This window comes from Diceros bicornis, chromosome 10, assembly GCF_020826845.1.
Source record: "Diceros bicornis minor isolate mBicDic1 chromosome 10, mDicBic1.mat.cur, whole genome shotgun sequence".
NCBI lineage: Eukaryota > Metazoa > Chordata > Mammalia > Perissodactyla > Rhinocerotidae > Diceros > Diceros bicornis.
Window position 1 is genome coordinate 81,188,158 of NC_080749.1, and position 18,945 is coordinate 81,207,102.

Consider the following 18,945-nt stretch of genomic DNA (forward strand, 5'->3'; position numbering starts at 1 on the left):
AAACAATTATGATTATAGGATGGAATATTATGCATCAATTACAAATGATGTTTATATAGAAAACCTAAATGTCATGGGAAAATGTTCAAGGTATAACGTAATAGTATATATCTATTGAAAATTATAAATAAAACATGATATTAAATACATAAAAATCTTAATAGAAAAACACGTGGAAGGCAATGGACCAGAATATTAACAGTGTTTATATCAGAGTGATAAGATTATGGGTGAGTTTTGTTTTAATGTTTATTTTTAACATTTAAAAAGGTAAAATGTACCCTTTTCTAAATTTTCTATAGGAAATATGTCCTACTTTATAGTTGGAATAAAAAACAATACAAGTTATCTTTAACAAAACACATACACAATACCCCAAATTAGGGTAATTATATAAAGCTTAGATTATCAGGAAAAGAGAAAAAAATTACCAGACGGTTTTGAGAAAGCCACTGAGTACAAGATCCTGACCTAGGTGCCAGATGAGGAGAGTAGAGTCAGCCAGGCCAGTGGAATGGCCCAAAGTGCAGGAGGCCTGGCCGGTGGGAGAGGGCTGCAGAGGCATGGTTACCAGCCTTGGGGAGCCTCCTGCACACCTCTTACTTAGCCTTGAATGAGTCCTTGAGGGACACAGAGAGCATGAGATACCAAGGGTCTTTTGCTTACCTGACTGTCCCCCTGAGGACATGTGATGTTTTTGACTCTCCCTTTGCTTAGGGAACCTCCTCCAGATGCTCAGTGGGCATGGGTTTGTTTCTCAAAGTTCCTAGAGGTGAACTGTGGGAGGCTGGCATAAACTAAGCAGCGTGTGCTAACTGCTCCAGAGGGCTACCTATGTCCAACACAGAAGTTTGATTCCCGGTATTTGTAACTCAGCACTGATACAGATGTTTCCCAAATCCTCAGTATAGTTCCTACGGTTGCCTTTTTGACACCGTCTCTCCCATCCTATGAAAATCTCTCCTCTGTGCTAGGCTTTATCCCTCCCTTAGAACACCTTGTTAGTCTACGCTTAAATTCCTGCTGGGGTTCAAGCACCCATTTTTACAGCACTGATACCCATCCGTAGAGAATAATTCTCATGAGCCCATCACAGAGTGACTGACATTCTTTTTCAATGACAAGAAAAGGCTTGCCTTTAAAAGAAGAGGAAAAGTCTAAAGTCATCAAAACAATGTAATATCCTGTGTGAAATGTTGCAGTCACGGTGCCTTGTGGTTTGGGTCCCTTGATCATGTGCCCGGAGGGAAGTAAGTTGGCGGTGACGGCGACGCTCAGGCTGGGCAGGCGCGTCTCCAGCTCATCTCGCACTTGGGCTCCTCGGGGAGGAGGGGCTGCAGCCCTGGCCCACCGTTAGCACGATGATCCTCAGGCTGCTCCTGGCTCTCAACTTCTTCCCTTCAATTCAAGTAACAGGTAAACAATTTTGATTTATTTTCTTCTTGAAGTTTTTCTTTTGAAGTCTTTGATTGGCTTAATTCATTTTAAATTTCAAACAACTTGTGAAATTTGGACATTTGAAATGCAGCTTTGCTCTAACATGTGACTTGTTATTTAGAAACTCACTGATTCTCAGACTACAACGAACATCCTTTGGAATTAAACAAGATTTATTTAGCTATTAGTTAATAGTGCCCCAAGTCTTTTTAGCTCATGTATATATGCATTTCCTTACTTAGGAAAACTGCTATAAGTAGGTTGGTTCTGAAAGCTGTGGATTTAGACAGCCTGGGTTCATATCACAGATCCATTTCTTACTAGCTACGCTTAGGCTGGTATTTAAACTCTCTTAGCCTCAGTTTCCTTATCTGTAAAATGGGGATGATAATAACCTCATCTCAAGGTCATTGTGAAGATAAAATGAAATAATCCACATGAAATGCTTAGTGTAGTCAGTGCTCGGCTAGCAACATAAATGTTAGATGTAATGACTATGTCTACCCGAACTGAATGAGTGCCAAAATGAATTCTGGACTCGTCACAGAACCTGATACAATATAAATGCTAATAAATTAGTTTTCTTTCACAATTGGCTGAAAATATGTTTTCTTAGATTAAAATCCTTTAAGTTCCCAGTGATGATGAGGAGGAGGATGATACACCCCACACTATTACAGAACCCCATTTCAGATGAAGAGACTGAGTGATAGGAACGTTAATTTGCTCAAGGCTATACAGGTTCTAGTTGTGGAGGCAGGTGCCAGACTGTCTTAGTCGGCCTCTCCAGCCTGTCCTCTTGACCGTAACGCTGTTCCTCCTAACACGATGTGGTTTGTAATGCCCTAGCTCCACATATATCCAAGGTTAAGTCATCTTCGGAAAATCACAATTCTGACCAGAAAGAGCTTTGGTGGGCTGGAGTAAGGTGTTTGTTGAACTTGTTCTCAGTTAGAAAAGGGTCCCACTTGGCTCGAAAATTGGACTGGATGGGGTTAGTGGGCGTGTTTAAATAAGGATAGTTATTTTTCCCTTGAAGTGACATTGAAAAGCCAGTGTCTTCAGTTTTCTTTCCCATTTATTTTGGTGGTTCGCAGGCTGCATTACTCGTTGTTGTTCTTAAACATCTTGTGCATGTGCTCCAAAGGGTGTAGTTTCCCAACCAGCACGAGTACCGTCGTTACCTATATACCCACCTGTTTCGTCATCTGATGTGCCAGTGGGCATGTTACAAATTGTGTGTATTTATAAAAGGTGTTGATATAGTGAAAGACAGGAGCTGGTGATGAGATGGGTTATGCCCCGGTATCTGGTACCAAGCATTCAGAGCTCTCAAATATATTTTAAAAGAATCTTTAAAATTCATTTTAAAAAAGGTCTTTAAACTTTATTTTTAAGGGATCTTTAAAATTTATTTTTAAAGAATATTTAAAATTTCTTAATTTATTAGACAGTAAGGGATAGGCAGAAAGGAAAGAGAAGCCTCGCTCTGACAGAAAACTATGTAAAATTCGTAATTGTACACAAAATACTTTTCTGATGTGCTGTGGTCAACCATCTACTGTCGATTCATTCACTCTCTTTTGAAGATAATTTTTGTAAGACTCAAATCTTTATATTTTTTCTTTGGAACATTTGTTAAAAGGGGGAGAGCCCAAAAAGTAGTCGGAGAGTTCACACACAAGGCAGCTGTGTTTTCTGCTTTGAGATACATCTACCTTTTAGACGCCAACTCACCCTCTGAATAACTTTTAAGACTTGATGCTGAGAGGCCGTCTAATGGAGTAGGAAAGGGGTTGGGGTGGAGGGGGCACTTCTGAAATGCCCCTTCCAGCAAGAAAACTTAAGAGAAAGAAAATAATTGCAACATACAAAAATGTCTGATCCGTTCTAATCGATGGGGCCAAATCTTCCATGTGCTTTTTGTTTCTCTCTCTGCATTCACCCTCCACGAAGAAATTACAGATCAGGGGATTCTCTGGTCCAAGTGTAATCGTCCTCCCTAGGGGTGTGAGAGACTACTGTATATCTGTGTTGTGTGTGTGTGTGTGTGTGTGTGTGTGTGTCTATATAAATGAAGAACAGTTCTTTTGTCCCTTAATTTAACAACTCTAACTCATTGATTCACAGCATAGCTTAAAATACTTATTCTATGAAAGTTAAGCCTGATTTGATTCTTCATGATCTTAATGATGCTATAGAAAGATCTTTATGGCTAAATTAAAGAAGGATGATTTGGCAGAGTGAGGAAACATTAACTCGGACAATTCCTTTACCAAAGTTACATGTTTTCTACCATATTTGGATAATTGTGCCATTGAGATCCACAAGAGAGGATTCTATTGGACTTCGGGACATGAGTCCCGTTTAGAACTGTTGGCCCCGTGAAAGGGAAGCAATTTGTGATTGACGATAGAAGGAGTGGACATATGATAACGTGGCCTTGTTCATAGATTTGTCAGCCAATATTGGTTATTTTTCAGCAAGCTAATCATCCAGGATGAAGACAAAAATCAGGACAACCCCACTTTTTTTTTCCCTAGAGGGTTTCTTTTCATTTCTCCTCAAAGCTTAGCAAATACACCGTCAAAATGGCCACTCTGAACATGATTGATTTCTCCAGCTGCTGCCTTTCCCTCAGCACTTCTTTTTCTGGGAGAGGCACAGAAGGCAGGAAAGTGATTGATGTTTAATAAAAAATCATCAGCAAACCAATGTAATTAAACATTTTACTTTTACTTCAGCAAATGAGCCCTCTGAAGTAGTTGTACACAAAGAGAGGTAATTTACATCTTACAAGAAAGTGCTGCTCTGAGGCTGGGCTTGGGAAAGTACGGGAAAAAGATGGACTCAAAAAATGCAGTATACTCAGCAGTTTGCTGTATCTACATGACATCTAGTACGTGGTAGCCAGATTTTCTGACCGTTAAAAAATTGACTGGGTGTTTTGTCATTTCAAGTAAATTTCATGGGCATTTCAAAAGTATAGGCATTGCTTAAGAATTCGTTTTTTTCTACTACCATACCCTACCATAAGATACTACTTTTTATTTTATTTTTTTAAGGCAACCATCCAGAAAGGACTTTTACATCAAGGACTGTAAAATTAATATCAATGTATCAATACCAGGAAATAGAATGAGTCATTTTCACACATAGATGAGAAATAGAAATGAATCTGTGATCATAACTCTGAAGCGCTCACATTCAAACCTTTACTATGGGTGGGGGGACGGGGATCTCACTGCCTCTCTTTCTTTAGACATAGACTGTCCCCCTTTTTAATGTCTTTATTCTGTTTTCATGAGTGGAGAAATGCCATATGATTACCATTCAGCTTTTATCATGTGTAGATATCTTCCTCCAAGTATTTCCTGCATATGCAGTGTGCTGACATTTACAAAATGAAAATTTTTATGCCACCAACATCCCAGAAGAAAATTCCGTTTGTGGTTTATCATCTCTAAAATAATAGCTCTTTTTTTTTTTTTGAGGAAGATTGGCCCTGAGCTAACATCTGTTGCCAATCTTCCTCTTTTTTTTTCTCCCCAAAGTGCCAGTACATAGTTGTATATCCTAGTTGTAGGTCCTTCTAGTTCTTCTATGTGGGATGCCGCCTTAGCATGGCTTGATGAGCGGTGAGTATGTCCACACCCAGGATCCGAACCAGCGAACCCCAGGCTGCCGAAGAGGAACGCATGAACTTAACTAGTATGCCACCAGGCTGGCCCCAATATTAACTGGTATAGGCATTGATAAGGATGCACAAGTCATTGCAGACTTTCTTCTCTAAAAATCAGAGGGCAGGCATGCCTTCAAAGCACAGTTATTTCACAGCAAGTCATTGAAAAGGATAAAATCTTTCTTTTCTCCTTTTTATCTTGGTTAAATTTTTCTTTGCCTTTTTCTTCAAGAAATTTATTATTTATGGAACTTCACAGTGGCTGAAACTTTTCTTCTCAGTAGATAGTTTAGCTGAACTTCAGGAAAAGTGACATCTGGATGACTTTGTGACTGACTAAAAGGGTCTCCGGTTTTCTGAGCTGTGTTAAGGAATCTATGTCTTTTTGATGCTGACTTCTTTGACTCTTTTCAGGCAATGACATGGTATTGTCATCAAAAAAGTGTATGTAGAGCTTTCAGTCTGAGAACCATTGCATGAGAATTGGTCTCTAAAGCTGGAGGGAAGGTAACACAGGCCCCATAGAGAAGTGGTTGAAAAGTAGGTGTCTAACTTCTTGCCTGTTACTCTCATTCTGATGACTCTGAACACTGGAAGAGGAGTGCACTGGGTGGGATCAAGGGCTACTCAGTCGCTTGTTAGAGGATGTGGAAAAGAGACTGTAGATTTCTTTGGCCTTAGCGTTTCAATGTTAATTTCATAGACATCTTAATTTAGTCTCTGTGTCACCATGCAGGTTACGTGTGTTTATGTTTTCAGTGCTGGAAAGGAACCTGCACTGTGGTGGAGAATTTCTTACTTAACTTTGAGCTGCAACTTTATCTCTGTATCACCATTACCGTCATCTTTTTCATTTGTCATCATCTTCATTATCTTGGGGACTCTGGCTGCCATGGTAACCAGGTCAATGGTTCCTGATGGTGTCGTAAGAGTCGCCCACTCACAGTTCACTCTGACCTCTGATCTAATCGTGAGCCCCTTTCTGCAATATCTGAGTCACCCTTTTGGCTCATAATCCACCAGGTAGTGTATTGATTATGGCCCTAACTCCTGTTCGTCACCCACTCATTCACATAAGAATCTGAATTATTGACATGTCTCACATTTTAACAATGACATAGATTTCCTTGTTAAGAACTTAGGTGGATGTTTGATTTGTTTTACTTGCTGAGAAGGTAGAGCGTTGTGCTTTTTATTGCTTAGGGATACTTGACAACTGATGAAGTGTCAGAACATCACTGTGGCTGTATTTGCATGTGACCTGAGGACTTTCTTGGCTGTTGAACACTACTACTAATAAAGGCATATAATTTAAGACCAGCATTAGGAATGTTGAGTCCAGGAGTGTTCCATTTCTGATCCACAGACTCTGTCCCACAGAAGGTGGATGAGAATGGGCGCATACGAAGAGAGTGTTTCCTTCCACCATGAGACTCCTGGGGGACTAAAACAGGGTATTAGCTGGTTACTGTTCTCTAAAGGGCTGAGTTCCTATTTTATAAGGTGCCTGCTCCTTCCAGTGCTTTGGTAAGACAGGTCTTCATTTGTGAGTTCATTCCATAGGTATTTATTAATATCTTTTATGTGCTAGTCTAGGTTCTCTGATCGAAACAAAAACCTAGTTTGAGCTTCAATGAAGTAAAAGTGAGAATTGTGAAATCTTCCTAGAAATATTTTTTCTTTCAGTTTAGGAACACTGTGAATGATTCTCTATTAACACTAATTTATTTTATAGTAAACAATTATAAACAGAAGCATCCATACAATTGTTGAATTCAACCACAGACATTTAGAGATGGGAGGGAACTTAGACATCTCTCAACTGATAGGAAAGGAAGTTGTGTTGATGGTTCCTAGAAGATGCTATGGAAAGATAACATTGCAACGTATCCTGGCATTTTTGGATGCTTTTAGGCTGGACTCACCTTACTTATCCAATCTATCTCCTTTCCTAGCCTACCATAAGATCCTCAACCCCAATAGTGCAGCTTTCTTCACTGCCTCACACACCTGCACTCTGCATTGGTGACCTTTCTCTCTGATGCTGTTTCCCTCTTGCAATTCCCTGTCTCCTCCTTCCCACCCATTCAAATCCTACTCACCTTTCACTTTATGTTTTTAGTGCAAGATCCATACCCTTGAGGAGGCTTTCCCTGGGTATTCAGCTTTTATTGTGGACTTGTAAGAGGAATTCCAATGGGACTGTAATTCAATCTAACTAATATTTATTAAACCTCTGTTATATTTCAATCTCTTTTGGGGTCTAAAGGAACATAAAAAGAGGGAAAGAAATATAAAGACTTAATTAGCACACAAGAACTGCTTGTGCAATTAATCAAATTCTCTCTGCTTTCGAGGACTTTGTGATCTAGTTGAGAAGACTATAGATGATAGGATATAACAGCTGGAAACAGATAAATTACGCTTGGTGGTCGCCTGCCTCACCGTGCTGTTTGATGCTTTAATGACTTTGCATATGTTATTCTTGTCATCTGGAATATCCCTTACATCTCTCACCTGAAGAAACCATCTCTGAGACCCTAAATGGCAAAGTGAGGGACTTCTTTCCTCCTCTGGATTCCCAAAATTGTTGCTGTGTGTTGACGCATCTGTTTTTTCCCCTAGACTGTGAGCTGCTTGTGGGCAGGATCGTGTCTTAGTCATCCTAATGACCTCAGCACCTTGCACAGCGCTGGAAGCATTGTAGGTGTTCAACAAATATTTGTTGAAGAGGAAATGAATGAATTAGTACTAAAATGAGGAAGCATAAAATAAATACTGTAGTAAGATTAATATAGAATAGTAAGCCTTTATGGAGAGTAGGGTGTTGAGCTAGACTTTAAAGCTAGACTGGATTTGAATGGATGATGTTATTAATAATAATTGCTAGCTAATATTTATTTTGCTCTTATGGTGTGCAAGGTACTATTCTACCTGGCTTTTCCTGTATTAAATCATTTATTCTTCCCCTAAATCCTTTGAAGTAGTTACTCTGATTATCTTACTTATAAGATGGGGACACTGAAGCATGGGGCAGGTAGAGCAACTTGCTCGTGGTCACACAGTTAGTAGGTGAGTGAATCCAGGGTTCGTGTTCTTACCAACGCCGTGTTGCCTCAGGAAGGAGAAGCAATACAAATAAAGAAATGAAACCAGGAATATTGTTCCACGTTCTTGGAACAGATGGCCAGTCTGAGTGGTGGAGGATTGGAGAGATGCGATAGAATTAGGTCAAACAAAGGACTGAATATTGGTAACAGAAGTTCACACTTCATTTTCAAGGCATTATGAAGCAGCAGAAAGTTTTTGGAAGTGGGATGGTCTAGAATGTATGAAGACCAATGACAAGGAGACCATGCGAGAACATGCTGCCGCTTTCCCAGGAAGAGGGTAGTAGATTAGGATTTGGGTGGCAATGGTGGAAACAGAAAGAAGTGACTATTCTGATAGATGTTTTGAAAGTAGAAATTCCAAGACTTAGTGCCTGGTTTGTGAAAGAGAGAGAGAAATCAAGCATGATGCCAAAGTTTTTGGCCTAACAGAGGAATGGTGGTATCACCACCTTAAGTCATGGTGTTGCTGTACAACTGAGTTTTGGAGGAAGACAGTGTTGGATTTTAGACACATTGAGTTTGAAGTAAAGGTTGAGATGTGAGGAAGAATGTCCAGTACAGAGCTGAAGATATGGGAACTGAGCAAGAAGTAAATATTTAGGAATCTTCATCTTTGGAATGAAGCTAGAGTCATGGGAATGGATGGCTGGCAGAAAGGAGAGGGTCGCACTGCAGAGAAGCAGAGAATTGAACTGAATCTGGAAAATAGCTCCAGTTAGGAGTCAGCTGAAGAGGCTAATGAGCTAGTGAAGGAGACAGAGAATGTGTCTGGAGAGGTAAGAGGGGGATGAGGCTAATGGCATGTCAGCAAAGCCAAAGGAGGAAAGAGTTTCAAAAAGAGACAGTGGTTAATAGCGTTACATGTATAAGGGAAGGAGAAGTGAATAAGAGCTTGGCAAGGCCACTGGTTTTGGCTAAAAGGAGACCAGCTGGGACTTTTGAGTTTAGGCAGAGTGGAGGGAAGGAAGATAAGGCTTCAAATGGTTAAGAAAAAGTGGAGGGGGACACAACAGAGACAGTGAGGAGGAGAGGAAATTGCTTGATAAACTGAAGACAATTAGAAACTTTTATCACCTAGAATGTCTACTGTGGTATTCCGTACATAGCAGGCCTGTAATACATGTTTGCAAATTGAGTGCTGGTCTTGAGTGTGTGTGTGTAGTGTTGCAGGGGTGGAGGGGAGAGAAGGCTCTTACGAAAGAGAAGAGGAGGAGAGAGAGAAAAAAAGAGAATGGAGGTAGTTTCCTTGAGGAGATAGGGAGGGAGATTTGGGGCATGGAGGATGGGAGTATTAGAGAGAGGAGGACGAATCTCTGAGAAGAGTGGGGAGGGAGAGAAGAGAGTTACAGGGGTTTGTAGAGACGTGTTAGGATGAAGCTAGGGGGATAAGGGATTCCGTGCTGGCAAACCTGGCGTTAAAAACCTTTTGTTAAACGTATGTGTGTGTATATGTATATTTAAATCTCTCCAGACAGGTCATGGTGTTAAACTTATATCAATAAGAGCCACTGGGATTACACATGCCTTGACTTTGAAGACTTAGCCCATTTGCGCTTTAAATTCGCTGAGTCTTGAAAAATGCACACTATGGCTGGGCTTGGCCTCAGCTCACGGCTGAGATAACAGGGTCATGAGGTTCACACCAACCCTGCCCAGCATTGCGGGCAGGGTTCCAGTTTCCAGTCAGGGAAGTTAATCTCAGCATCTCCCTGTGTTTTTCAGAACAAAGATGAGGCTGCTTGCCCTTGGCTTTGGGGAGGCCACATCTGTTATTCTTTTTCCCTTTCTTTTTTCAAACTCAAAAGCTAAAGCCACTGATTTCTCAAGGTAGGGGGATGTGATCAGGAGTTTTTGTCTGTCACACTGTGACAACTTTTCTAGGCCTTTGTTTCCTCATCTGATATGAGAGGGTTGGACTAGAAGACATCTCGGGTTATTTCTGGCTTAAAAATACTTCTTACGTGGAATAAAAACTCAGGCTTTCATCAGCTCTAACAAGGCAACTCAATACCCCACCCCTTTGTGTATGCTCTTATGATCCGATAGAGAAAATACAAAGAATCGCAAACCAGCCATCACTGAAATCGCTTGGAGAGATTGTGAACCAGGATCTTAGACACTAATACGCTTAGAAATGACCACAGGACTTTGGGGACAGTATTGCCTCTGCTCTCTTCTTTCTTCATCTGTAATGGTAAGGTTCCACGCAGTAATTATTTTCAAGCTTCCAGGCCGTGACCAGAACCAAGAAGGTTCTGAATGTGCTACAGTGGCCCTGAGAAGATTCTTTGGAGGTGTCCAGGAAGATGGCTTTAGGAAGGTTCAGGAAGAATGAAACAGACAAAAAATGTGCTGTGGTCTTCTTTACAGAGTTATTCTGAATGAGGGCTCAGAATGACGGTGGCTCAGGAGGAAAGTATGGTTCCCAAATTTGGTTACTGGATTAAAAGATATATTTTAAAAACACTATATTAATATAGACAGTTCCTTGATACCTGTGGGATTTCTTCTTATCTTTTATCTGAACTACTGTCATAATATTTAGGTAGAAAGCTATGAAGCCCTTACCTACTGTAGGCAAACTTTCAGGGTAATAAAATTTGATTTTTGAAGTGGTTTGGTGGCTTTTGGTATAGGCATCTCTTTCGTATAAGTTAAGATGCTCTGTCATGTTGTCCTCGTAGATGGTCCTTCTAGCATTAGGAGCTGAGAGGACAATCACAGCCCTTTGTGTGGTAGGGGCTGGGTCACATCACCCCCAAGGTCGCGTCGCTCTGGTTTAGGAAGCTTCAGTCCCAGAGTGCTCACAGCCTGCACTGCTGGGCAGTGTCTCTGAGGGGCAGGGATGGGTTATAGAGCAGGCAATGGTTTTTGGCAGGTTTAATAATAGCTGTCATCCTAATACAGATAACATTCCAATGTACATATCTATCTCTGATTTTCTTGAGGTCCAGTCTGACACATTGAACTCCTGGACCTTTCGTCCAGGATGCCTGACCTGTCCCTCAAACCCAACAACATATCTAAAACTGAACCCAACAGCTTTTTTCAAAATTTCCTTCCTTCACTCACCTAATTTTATCAATGGTGCCGCCACTGTCACCCTCACCCAGCCCATGAACTCTGTGTCATTTTTGATTCCTGTTCACCATCACTGAGCATAACCAGGCACCAATACCTTGTCCATCCTTTCCATCACAGCTGCTGCCTCTGCAGCTCAGGCCCTAGGAGCTCGCATGGATGCTATTGCAACAGCCTCCTGATTGGTCTCTGCCTCAGCTCTACCCTTGCTGCAAGCCAATGCCCTCCGCACTACTGTGCTAACCTTCCCGAGCGGCACTTACCACCCCATTCTCAACCCAGATGTGTTCAACGTCTCCCACTGCCTTTCTAGGAAAATCCGTGTGACTTTTTTTGGCATTAAAGGCTCTCCATGATTGGTATCAGGCATCTTCACTTACTTCCCACCTACGTAAATGGAATGATTTGCTTGTCCCCAATAAACCCTTACACTGAAGGTCATTTCCTTCATCTTAGCCTGTCTAAATTTGCCCCAGACTTCATGGCCCAGCTGAAGGTCAGTCTGCACAGAAGCCTCCAGAATCCTCTGGTCTGGAATCAAGGCCTCTTTCATGAGACTGTCAGTGACCCTCTACAGGGCTCATGCACCATACGTAGCTTTGGAGTGTAGCTAATTGTGTACCTACCTTAGGATTTCTCCTAGAAGGAAAAGGCTGCATCTTTTACCTCTTCCTATCTCCCAAGAACCTAATGCATTAGGTCCCATTATTTATTTGCTGAATGAATGAGTGACTTGGCCCTGGCAGAAGTCGGAATACCAAAGAACGATTTTCTGACACATCAAAATTTCTTTTCAGAAGGTACTCATTGATCGTTTTGATAATTTTTCTCTCTTAAGAATTAATGACTTAGGTCTGGGTGCTCAGATGGGACTTTTTGCTGCTGAACTATTTGACCTCTGAGTTACTTTCTTTGTTTTTTTTTTTTTTGTGAAGAAGACTGGCTCTGAGCTAATATCCGCGCCCATCTTCCTCTACTTTATATGGGATGCCGCCACAGCATGGCCTGACAAGGGGTGCGTGGGTCCACGCCCGGGATCCGAACCCGGGAACCCCAGGGCCGCCCAAGTGGAGTGCGCGCACTTAACCACCACGCCACCGGGCCGGCCCCTGAGTTACTTTCTGAGAGCTGCAGGCAGCAGAATAATTTTCGAAAAGGATGAGGACAGGTGTCCTCTGTGATGTAGTGTCTGCCTGTGCAGAAACACAGATCAGGGTTAAGGTAAAGCTTAGACTAGTGCTGGCCAACAGCAGCTCGTTTAGTAAATTTGTTAATTAGGCTTCTATTTCTATTTCTGTTGTTACCCGTAATCATTTGTACTTGTTTGAGCTAAGGTCCCTTTAGATTCTGTTCAAAAATCACACTGTCTGTCCATCAGAGTTAATGAGCTTGATTTAACTGATAGTGGTACACACACAATCATGGGCGGGGCTGGTTGCCTGGCCTGACTGCTTCTCTTGACAGAGTCACTGCTTCTGTCATAGTGGCCTCCTCTACACAACTCTCTTTCCTCCTGGTTTTCATGACCTCGCCCTCCGCTCCCCCTTCAGACCTTAGGGTAGTCATGACTGCTGCTGAGAGCTCGGGTTCTAGCGCCATCCCTGGTGGTCCACACCTCTACCAACAGTCCTTTTATAAATAAAACCTCCTCCTACTGCCTAGCTTTGTGTGTGCCATCTGCTTTCTGCTGGGATCCTGAAGGAGACGACACGTATGTATATACACCGTGCTTTCTCAAAGCCCTTTTTTTGGACAGGCTGTCCTTAAATCTCTAGTTCTTGTGAAAAAGGGGAGAGTTTCAAGACGATAGTCAACAGAAAACTAGATGAAATGACCACAAAGTTATTTTGAAAATGTAACGTGCATTATTTTTTTTTATCATTGTAATATGAATTTCAGAGAATCTGGAGCCATTGAAAGTGTGATAGGTCATTTATAGCTTTGTGTTTATCTCCCTAGTAGCTCAGAGAAGATGGTGAGAGACGCTGTAGTCTGATGGGTGTTTTGTACTCCTCTTTCTCATCTGCATGAGGCCAAGCCACCAGCCAGAGTTACCGAAGCCACAGATGGCCGAGTCTCCCTTTCCTCCCAGAAAGCACAGTTTGTCCTACAGATTCCTGAGCAAACACTGGATTGGCCTGTGGGGAAGCCTGTCCCTTATGGAGCTTGAAAAGAAGCAAGTGGTCAGATGGCCACGTGCTGAAGGGTGTCTTGGGCCTGAACAGGAAATATACTCAGAGGAAAGTTACAGTAACTTCACCAGCTCTGTGGGCAGGAGGGAGGTATTCTGTGCCAGGGAAACCAGCGTCACCTACACGATAGGTTCACAAACACTGCAGGGCAAGATGGTTGAAAATAGAAACCTTTCATTTTCTTTGGTTCCTGCCTAACATGTTAAATTCTGTTCAGTCAGAATATAAAAAGGAAACAGCATGATTAGGATCTTACAATCTGATTTTTAAATTGCAAAAGAAACTCTGATTGTGATGTGCAGAGATGGAACACAATAAAGTTCTTAAGAGGTTCTGAAGGAAAATCACACTGCTAATTAAACATGTATTATATCTTTTTTATTGCTTCCTTAACTTCTCAATGCAGTCTTCAGTCTTGAGTGCTGCCTACTCCACTCTCTGGTTCACCAGCCTCTATGTGCCATTTTATTTCTCTATAGTGTTATGATAAAGAAAAGGCAAGACAGAATATTGTAAATTCAACATGACAAATAAATGTAATTCCAAAGGCCCTGAAGTTAAGGATTTGCCCAATGAGGTTTAGACTGAAAAGTAACTTTATATATTGGCTAAAGTTCATGTTCAAACTCTTTTGTACAGTTGGGCAAGCTGAAATGGAAGCGTTGCAATGGTATAATTATTGCTTGTGGATTTGAAATAATTTATGAGGCATTTCATGTAACCATGTTGTCTGTAGCCCTTATCTGGGATCCACCTATGAGCTTCAGGTAGTCTCTGAAACTGTAAGCAAAATGTTTCGTGTATGTGCACTAGAGGCAAAGAAAGTTTGGAAACATACTTTTTCTAAATATGACCATGAAATCAAGTCGATCTTGCTGAGTGAACAAAGCTGGTTTTCTATTCATTCATGATTTAAAACATTGCTCCTAGAATCACAAATAAATAAATTATATCTTAGCTCTTCCACTATTTGTGTGACCTTGTTTAAAAGTCATTTACTTCTTTTGTTTTCAGTTGCCTCTTCTGTAAAATAAAGGATTGGCTTAGATCATCTCCAACTTTCCTTCCAGCTGAGCACTTTTTGCAGGATGGTACTCCAGCAAGATGGTGGAGAAAATGAAATTTATCTTGATCCTATCCTCTTACCACTCCATTTACTCCTCTAGTCTATGGTCTTCTTCTCCCTAACTCTCACTTCTACTACCATCCGACTATCAAGTCCAACTTTGAGATCCTCTAGAGTCAATCACTGAAACTGTGTTGAAATTTTGAGCAACCTAGCAGAGGGAAAAGAACAATAGAAGTCATGAGGCATGAGCAAAGTCCTAAGGGTCACTTACTTGTCCTTTAACTTTGAGTAAGTTGTTTGACCTCAGTTTCCTCATCTGTGAAATGGGCATAAAGATGACTGTCCTGGTTATTTACTTCACAGTTTAGTATGGAGTTAGTATGAGATAAAATAGGAAAAAGCGTTTTGTAACCCTATGAGTGTAGGCCACAGTTACTAATTTCTCACATTGCATTTTAGGCTTCATCTTCTTTTGAAATCCAAGCATTAACTGAGCTGGTGGGGAGGGTTCTTTTAGCGTCAGGGTTCCTTCTCTGGGGCTTGGAGCCACACCTTAGAGATGGTTATCTACTCCACCTGTGCAGAGAGTTGACTTGGTTATTAAGATAGTAATTGACCCATTTACAATAGGTGAAAGGGAAAGTTTTTTTTTTTTTTTGTAACCAAGCTCCTCTCCCTCCATTCTCATGGAAGCAAAAAACTTTCAATTTTCCAGAAGTCAACTATATCACAAGATTCACAGATTATCTGTGAGAAATCTTTTAGCTCTCACTGCCTGCTCATGAGCAGCAGATAAGTACCTTCTCACCTCCAATCTTACTCTTTATGTTGCCTGTTGTCAAGGAGGAGTTGTGAGGGAACGAGGTTTGAGGTTACTGCTTCCTGTCTCCACACCTTTAGCTGGTTTAGCTGCTAGGAAAGGCTTTGAAAAGCAAAGCACTAAATTCTTCATCAAAACAACTTGTCAATTCAGTTAGAGAAATGTCTGTCAGCCAATCTTTTGATACCAGAAGCAAATACAATTGATGGGTTGACAATGTTTCTCTTTTAACCTGGTAGGTTTGACCTAGGTAGACCTTGCCTAACTACTCACAAAAGGGAAAACCAAACATTTACAGGGAAAAGGCTAGATCTGCTAAGACCGAATTAACCTGAGAAGGATGCTTTCCACTCCTAGCATGAGCTGGAAAGCAAAATGGAATCAAACAGAAGTTAGTACTGGGAAGCTAAATATTTCTCTAGTTTCTTCCGAATCTAGATATGTCCTTAAATTTTACACTATGTCCTTAAACTATCTGAACTCTTGTGGATTGCCTAAAACTCAGAGGACCAAAATACACATCAAAGCCAAATGTCATTTAATGTTCCGGTTATCAATTGCTTTGACTTATCCATGTTATTACTCCACTTCCATAGAGTAAGGGGTGTGCATCTTCACAATGCTCCATTTTACGAAAAAAATAAGAGGAATCAGAATTATTGTGTCTACTGAAAGTCATACTGATCATATATATTTAGTACCTTAGAGCAACTGGTTATCTTTTTCTACCACCAAGAGTGAATGTCCTTCATTTACTGTCTCTCCAAAGCAGATGTCGATTTTGAAGTCCTGTGAGATGGTTTTATCACTTAGGCTTCTCTGAATGATTGACATGAGCCAAGTGGGCCCAAGTGCTATAAGGGTATAAATGTTGAAAAACAGGAGGTTCTATCAGCCAATCCTGACTCAGGTTGAACCCTAAGCTAGGAGGCTGTTGCCACCCACTACCACGTATTAGGCAAACTATTTCAAGCATAGTGCCTAATTTTAAAATTATCTGTGTTGACACTGAAGAGGGAGAAAGTAAGCATCAACAGATAAATTGGATGTCTCTTTTTCATCAAATGGCTATGTAACCAATATTTTTCAAGCTCTTTCCCAATAAAATATTAGAACAAAGAGTCACACAAAGAAAGACTTTTCCTTCCCTTGCTCAATTTTTGAATATGCCATCAACCAGGAGAGTATTGAATACGTAACAGCCCGTCTAGATGCTGGGATCTTGGATGGCTCTCCCCTGAAAAATTTCTCAATTTCTAGGGCCGAGGTAGAACAGGCTCCAGAGAAATCTGATCAGTCTTAACAATACTGAGGTTTAAAGTTGGAGGCCCTGTGATGAACAGAAGGAATATCTATCTTCCAGTTATCTCACTTTATTGTGCTTTGTGAAGGAAAAACAGTTTTAGGACAGAAAGACCACTGCTTCCTCCTGAGAAACAGCAAACACTGAACTAAGCTCCAGGGAGTCAATTGTGTTCCCAGAGACCTTTGAGGTAATTTGTGTTTTCTTTGCAGTGATCCCTTAGGCTGGAAGAATGTCTTCTTCATAGCCCAGGTGTCCACACTTCACCTGAGTTTCTAAGCTGTCTATTCTGGTCATGTAATTAATGAAGAAGAGACACAGGCAAAAGGAAAAGTTGGTTGGTCTTTGTGGCCTGAGGACAGTCATTTTTAACTCCTTGTTCTCCCTCACTACCACGTCTAAACCAATGCTGAGTTCTGCCAATTTTAGCCTGTGAATATTTTCTGAGTTTATCCACTCCTTTCTAACCCTATTTCAGGCCCTTATTACCTCTTGCCTAGACTACTACAATTGTATCCTAACTGGTCTCCATGTTTTCACTCTTGTATCCTTCAAATTTACCTTCCACAGTTTTGCTAAAGTGATCATATAAAACGAAAAGTTGTACATATCACTTTCTGCTTAAAATCCTTCTGTAGGTCCTTATCACCCGCAGGAGTGAGACTGAGCTATGAACTATGCTTGCTTGGCCAATCTTGTCTTCTACAGCTCATGGTCCAGCACAATTGAGGTAGCTGTAATTCCCTACACCTGCCGTACTCTTTCTCGCCTCTTTCTCGCCTCTGCCTAGACTGTTCTTTTCCTCTCTTTTCTTATCTTTCCCACAGTCCCCTACCTCACTCCCTACCCCAACACACATTCTCCTACCTCACCCCACCTGCTAACACGGAGACTCATCTTAGCTGGGCTAAGTTGTATTTAAGAAAAACTTGTCGTATCAATCTCTGCATAATCCTTCAAGACTCAGGTCAGCAGTCACCTTCTTCAGAAATCCTTAGCTGGTCCCCAAACTGCCCCCAGCAACATATGCAGATCACTGGGCCACTATTCTTAAAGTAGCTGCCTGTCTATGTATCTTTCTTTCCCACCAGGCTGTGAGCCGCCCAAGGATAGAAACTGAGCCCTGTTCATCTTTGAGAAATCTGTTCTTCTCTCCCACGTGTATCTGGGGAAGGTGTCACACCCTGAGTTATGCAAGACATCTTAAGCAAACTACTGGAGTGGAAATGCTAGAGCTTCTCTTCCTTCCTCCCCCTCCTGTCCCTCTCCCCACCTCACTGTGGGTGCTGGGAGAAGGGAGCCAAACTGGGGACCCATCCAGGCTTTCTCTCCAGCCTTGCTCCATTTCCCTGCCCATGCTCCCTTTTTTTTTCAGTCTATGCAAAGAGGTCCTATTCTCATCTTTTTTCTTATATAAGCTCTCAAAGACAGATCAGGAAGAATTTGAATGCCCAGTAAAACAGAATCCAAATAATTAGTAGCAGAAACACAGTTCCTGGAGGGCTCAGTAAGCAGAAATACAAGTATACCTGCACTCTCTGAAAAGGAGGAGAGTTGCTGGCATTTTGTACCCACGTGGGTTCTTCCCGTCAGGACTGGCCCAATGAATCTTTCTATGTAAACAAAGAAAAAGGCCAAGCAAAATAAAACAACAAGCAAGTTGGATTTTCCTGTCAAGACAAGTCGAACTTTTTGATTCTTTACATGTTTGCTTTCCAGTGCTTTTAGGGAGTGTTGTTGAATGAAAAACAAATGAAGCTGAAGTTGTTGTTGAGACACAAGCTTTGAATGAGGATTTAACGAGATGGTAGTCAGATCTACCCGCTGGTAAGAACAATATAGTCAGATCATCATCCTTCACCTATCGATTATTAATGAGATCCTATTAGTCACAGTATCATACAAAAAAGTGTAACATACCATCCTTGCTCAAAAGAGACTTGGAAATTAGGGGTCTAGAGGAAATACATACAAGTCAAAAGCTAAACAAATTGAAGCACATGCAATAGAGGTGTTTGAAATGTAGAACCTGGCCAAATGGCAAATGAGTGATACAGACAGTAATCATTTTGAGACCTGAGAAGGGAGAGACACTCTAGGCCATGGGGGTAATAAACAAAGTATGGAGAGAAGAATGCTCACGGTGTATTCCTGGAATGTTGACTCAAAATGGTCTGGCTAATTGGGAGGGTTTGGGTTTGAGGAAACGAGCCTGAGAAAGCCTGTGGTGGCCTATGAATTGAGGATA

General features: G+C 41.3%; 1 protein-coding gene across 1 annotated transcript in view; it reads left to right on the top strand.

Annotated features, from left to right (window-relative positions):
* The first annotated feature begins 1,274 nt into the window (after positions 1-1,274).
* CD28 (CD28 molecule) overlaps positions 1,275-18,945 on the top strand; it is a 29,097-nt gene continuing 11,426 nt past the window's right edge. Inside the window, exon 1 of the mRNA XM_058549664.1 lies at positions 1,275-1,416. Coding sequence (XP_058405647.1) covers positions 1,362-1,416 — 55 coding nt within the window. The 5' untranslated portion in view covers positions 1,275-1,361. The remainder of the gene's footprint in view (positions 1,417-18,945) is intronic.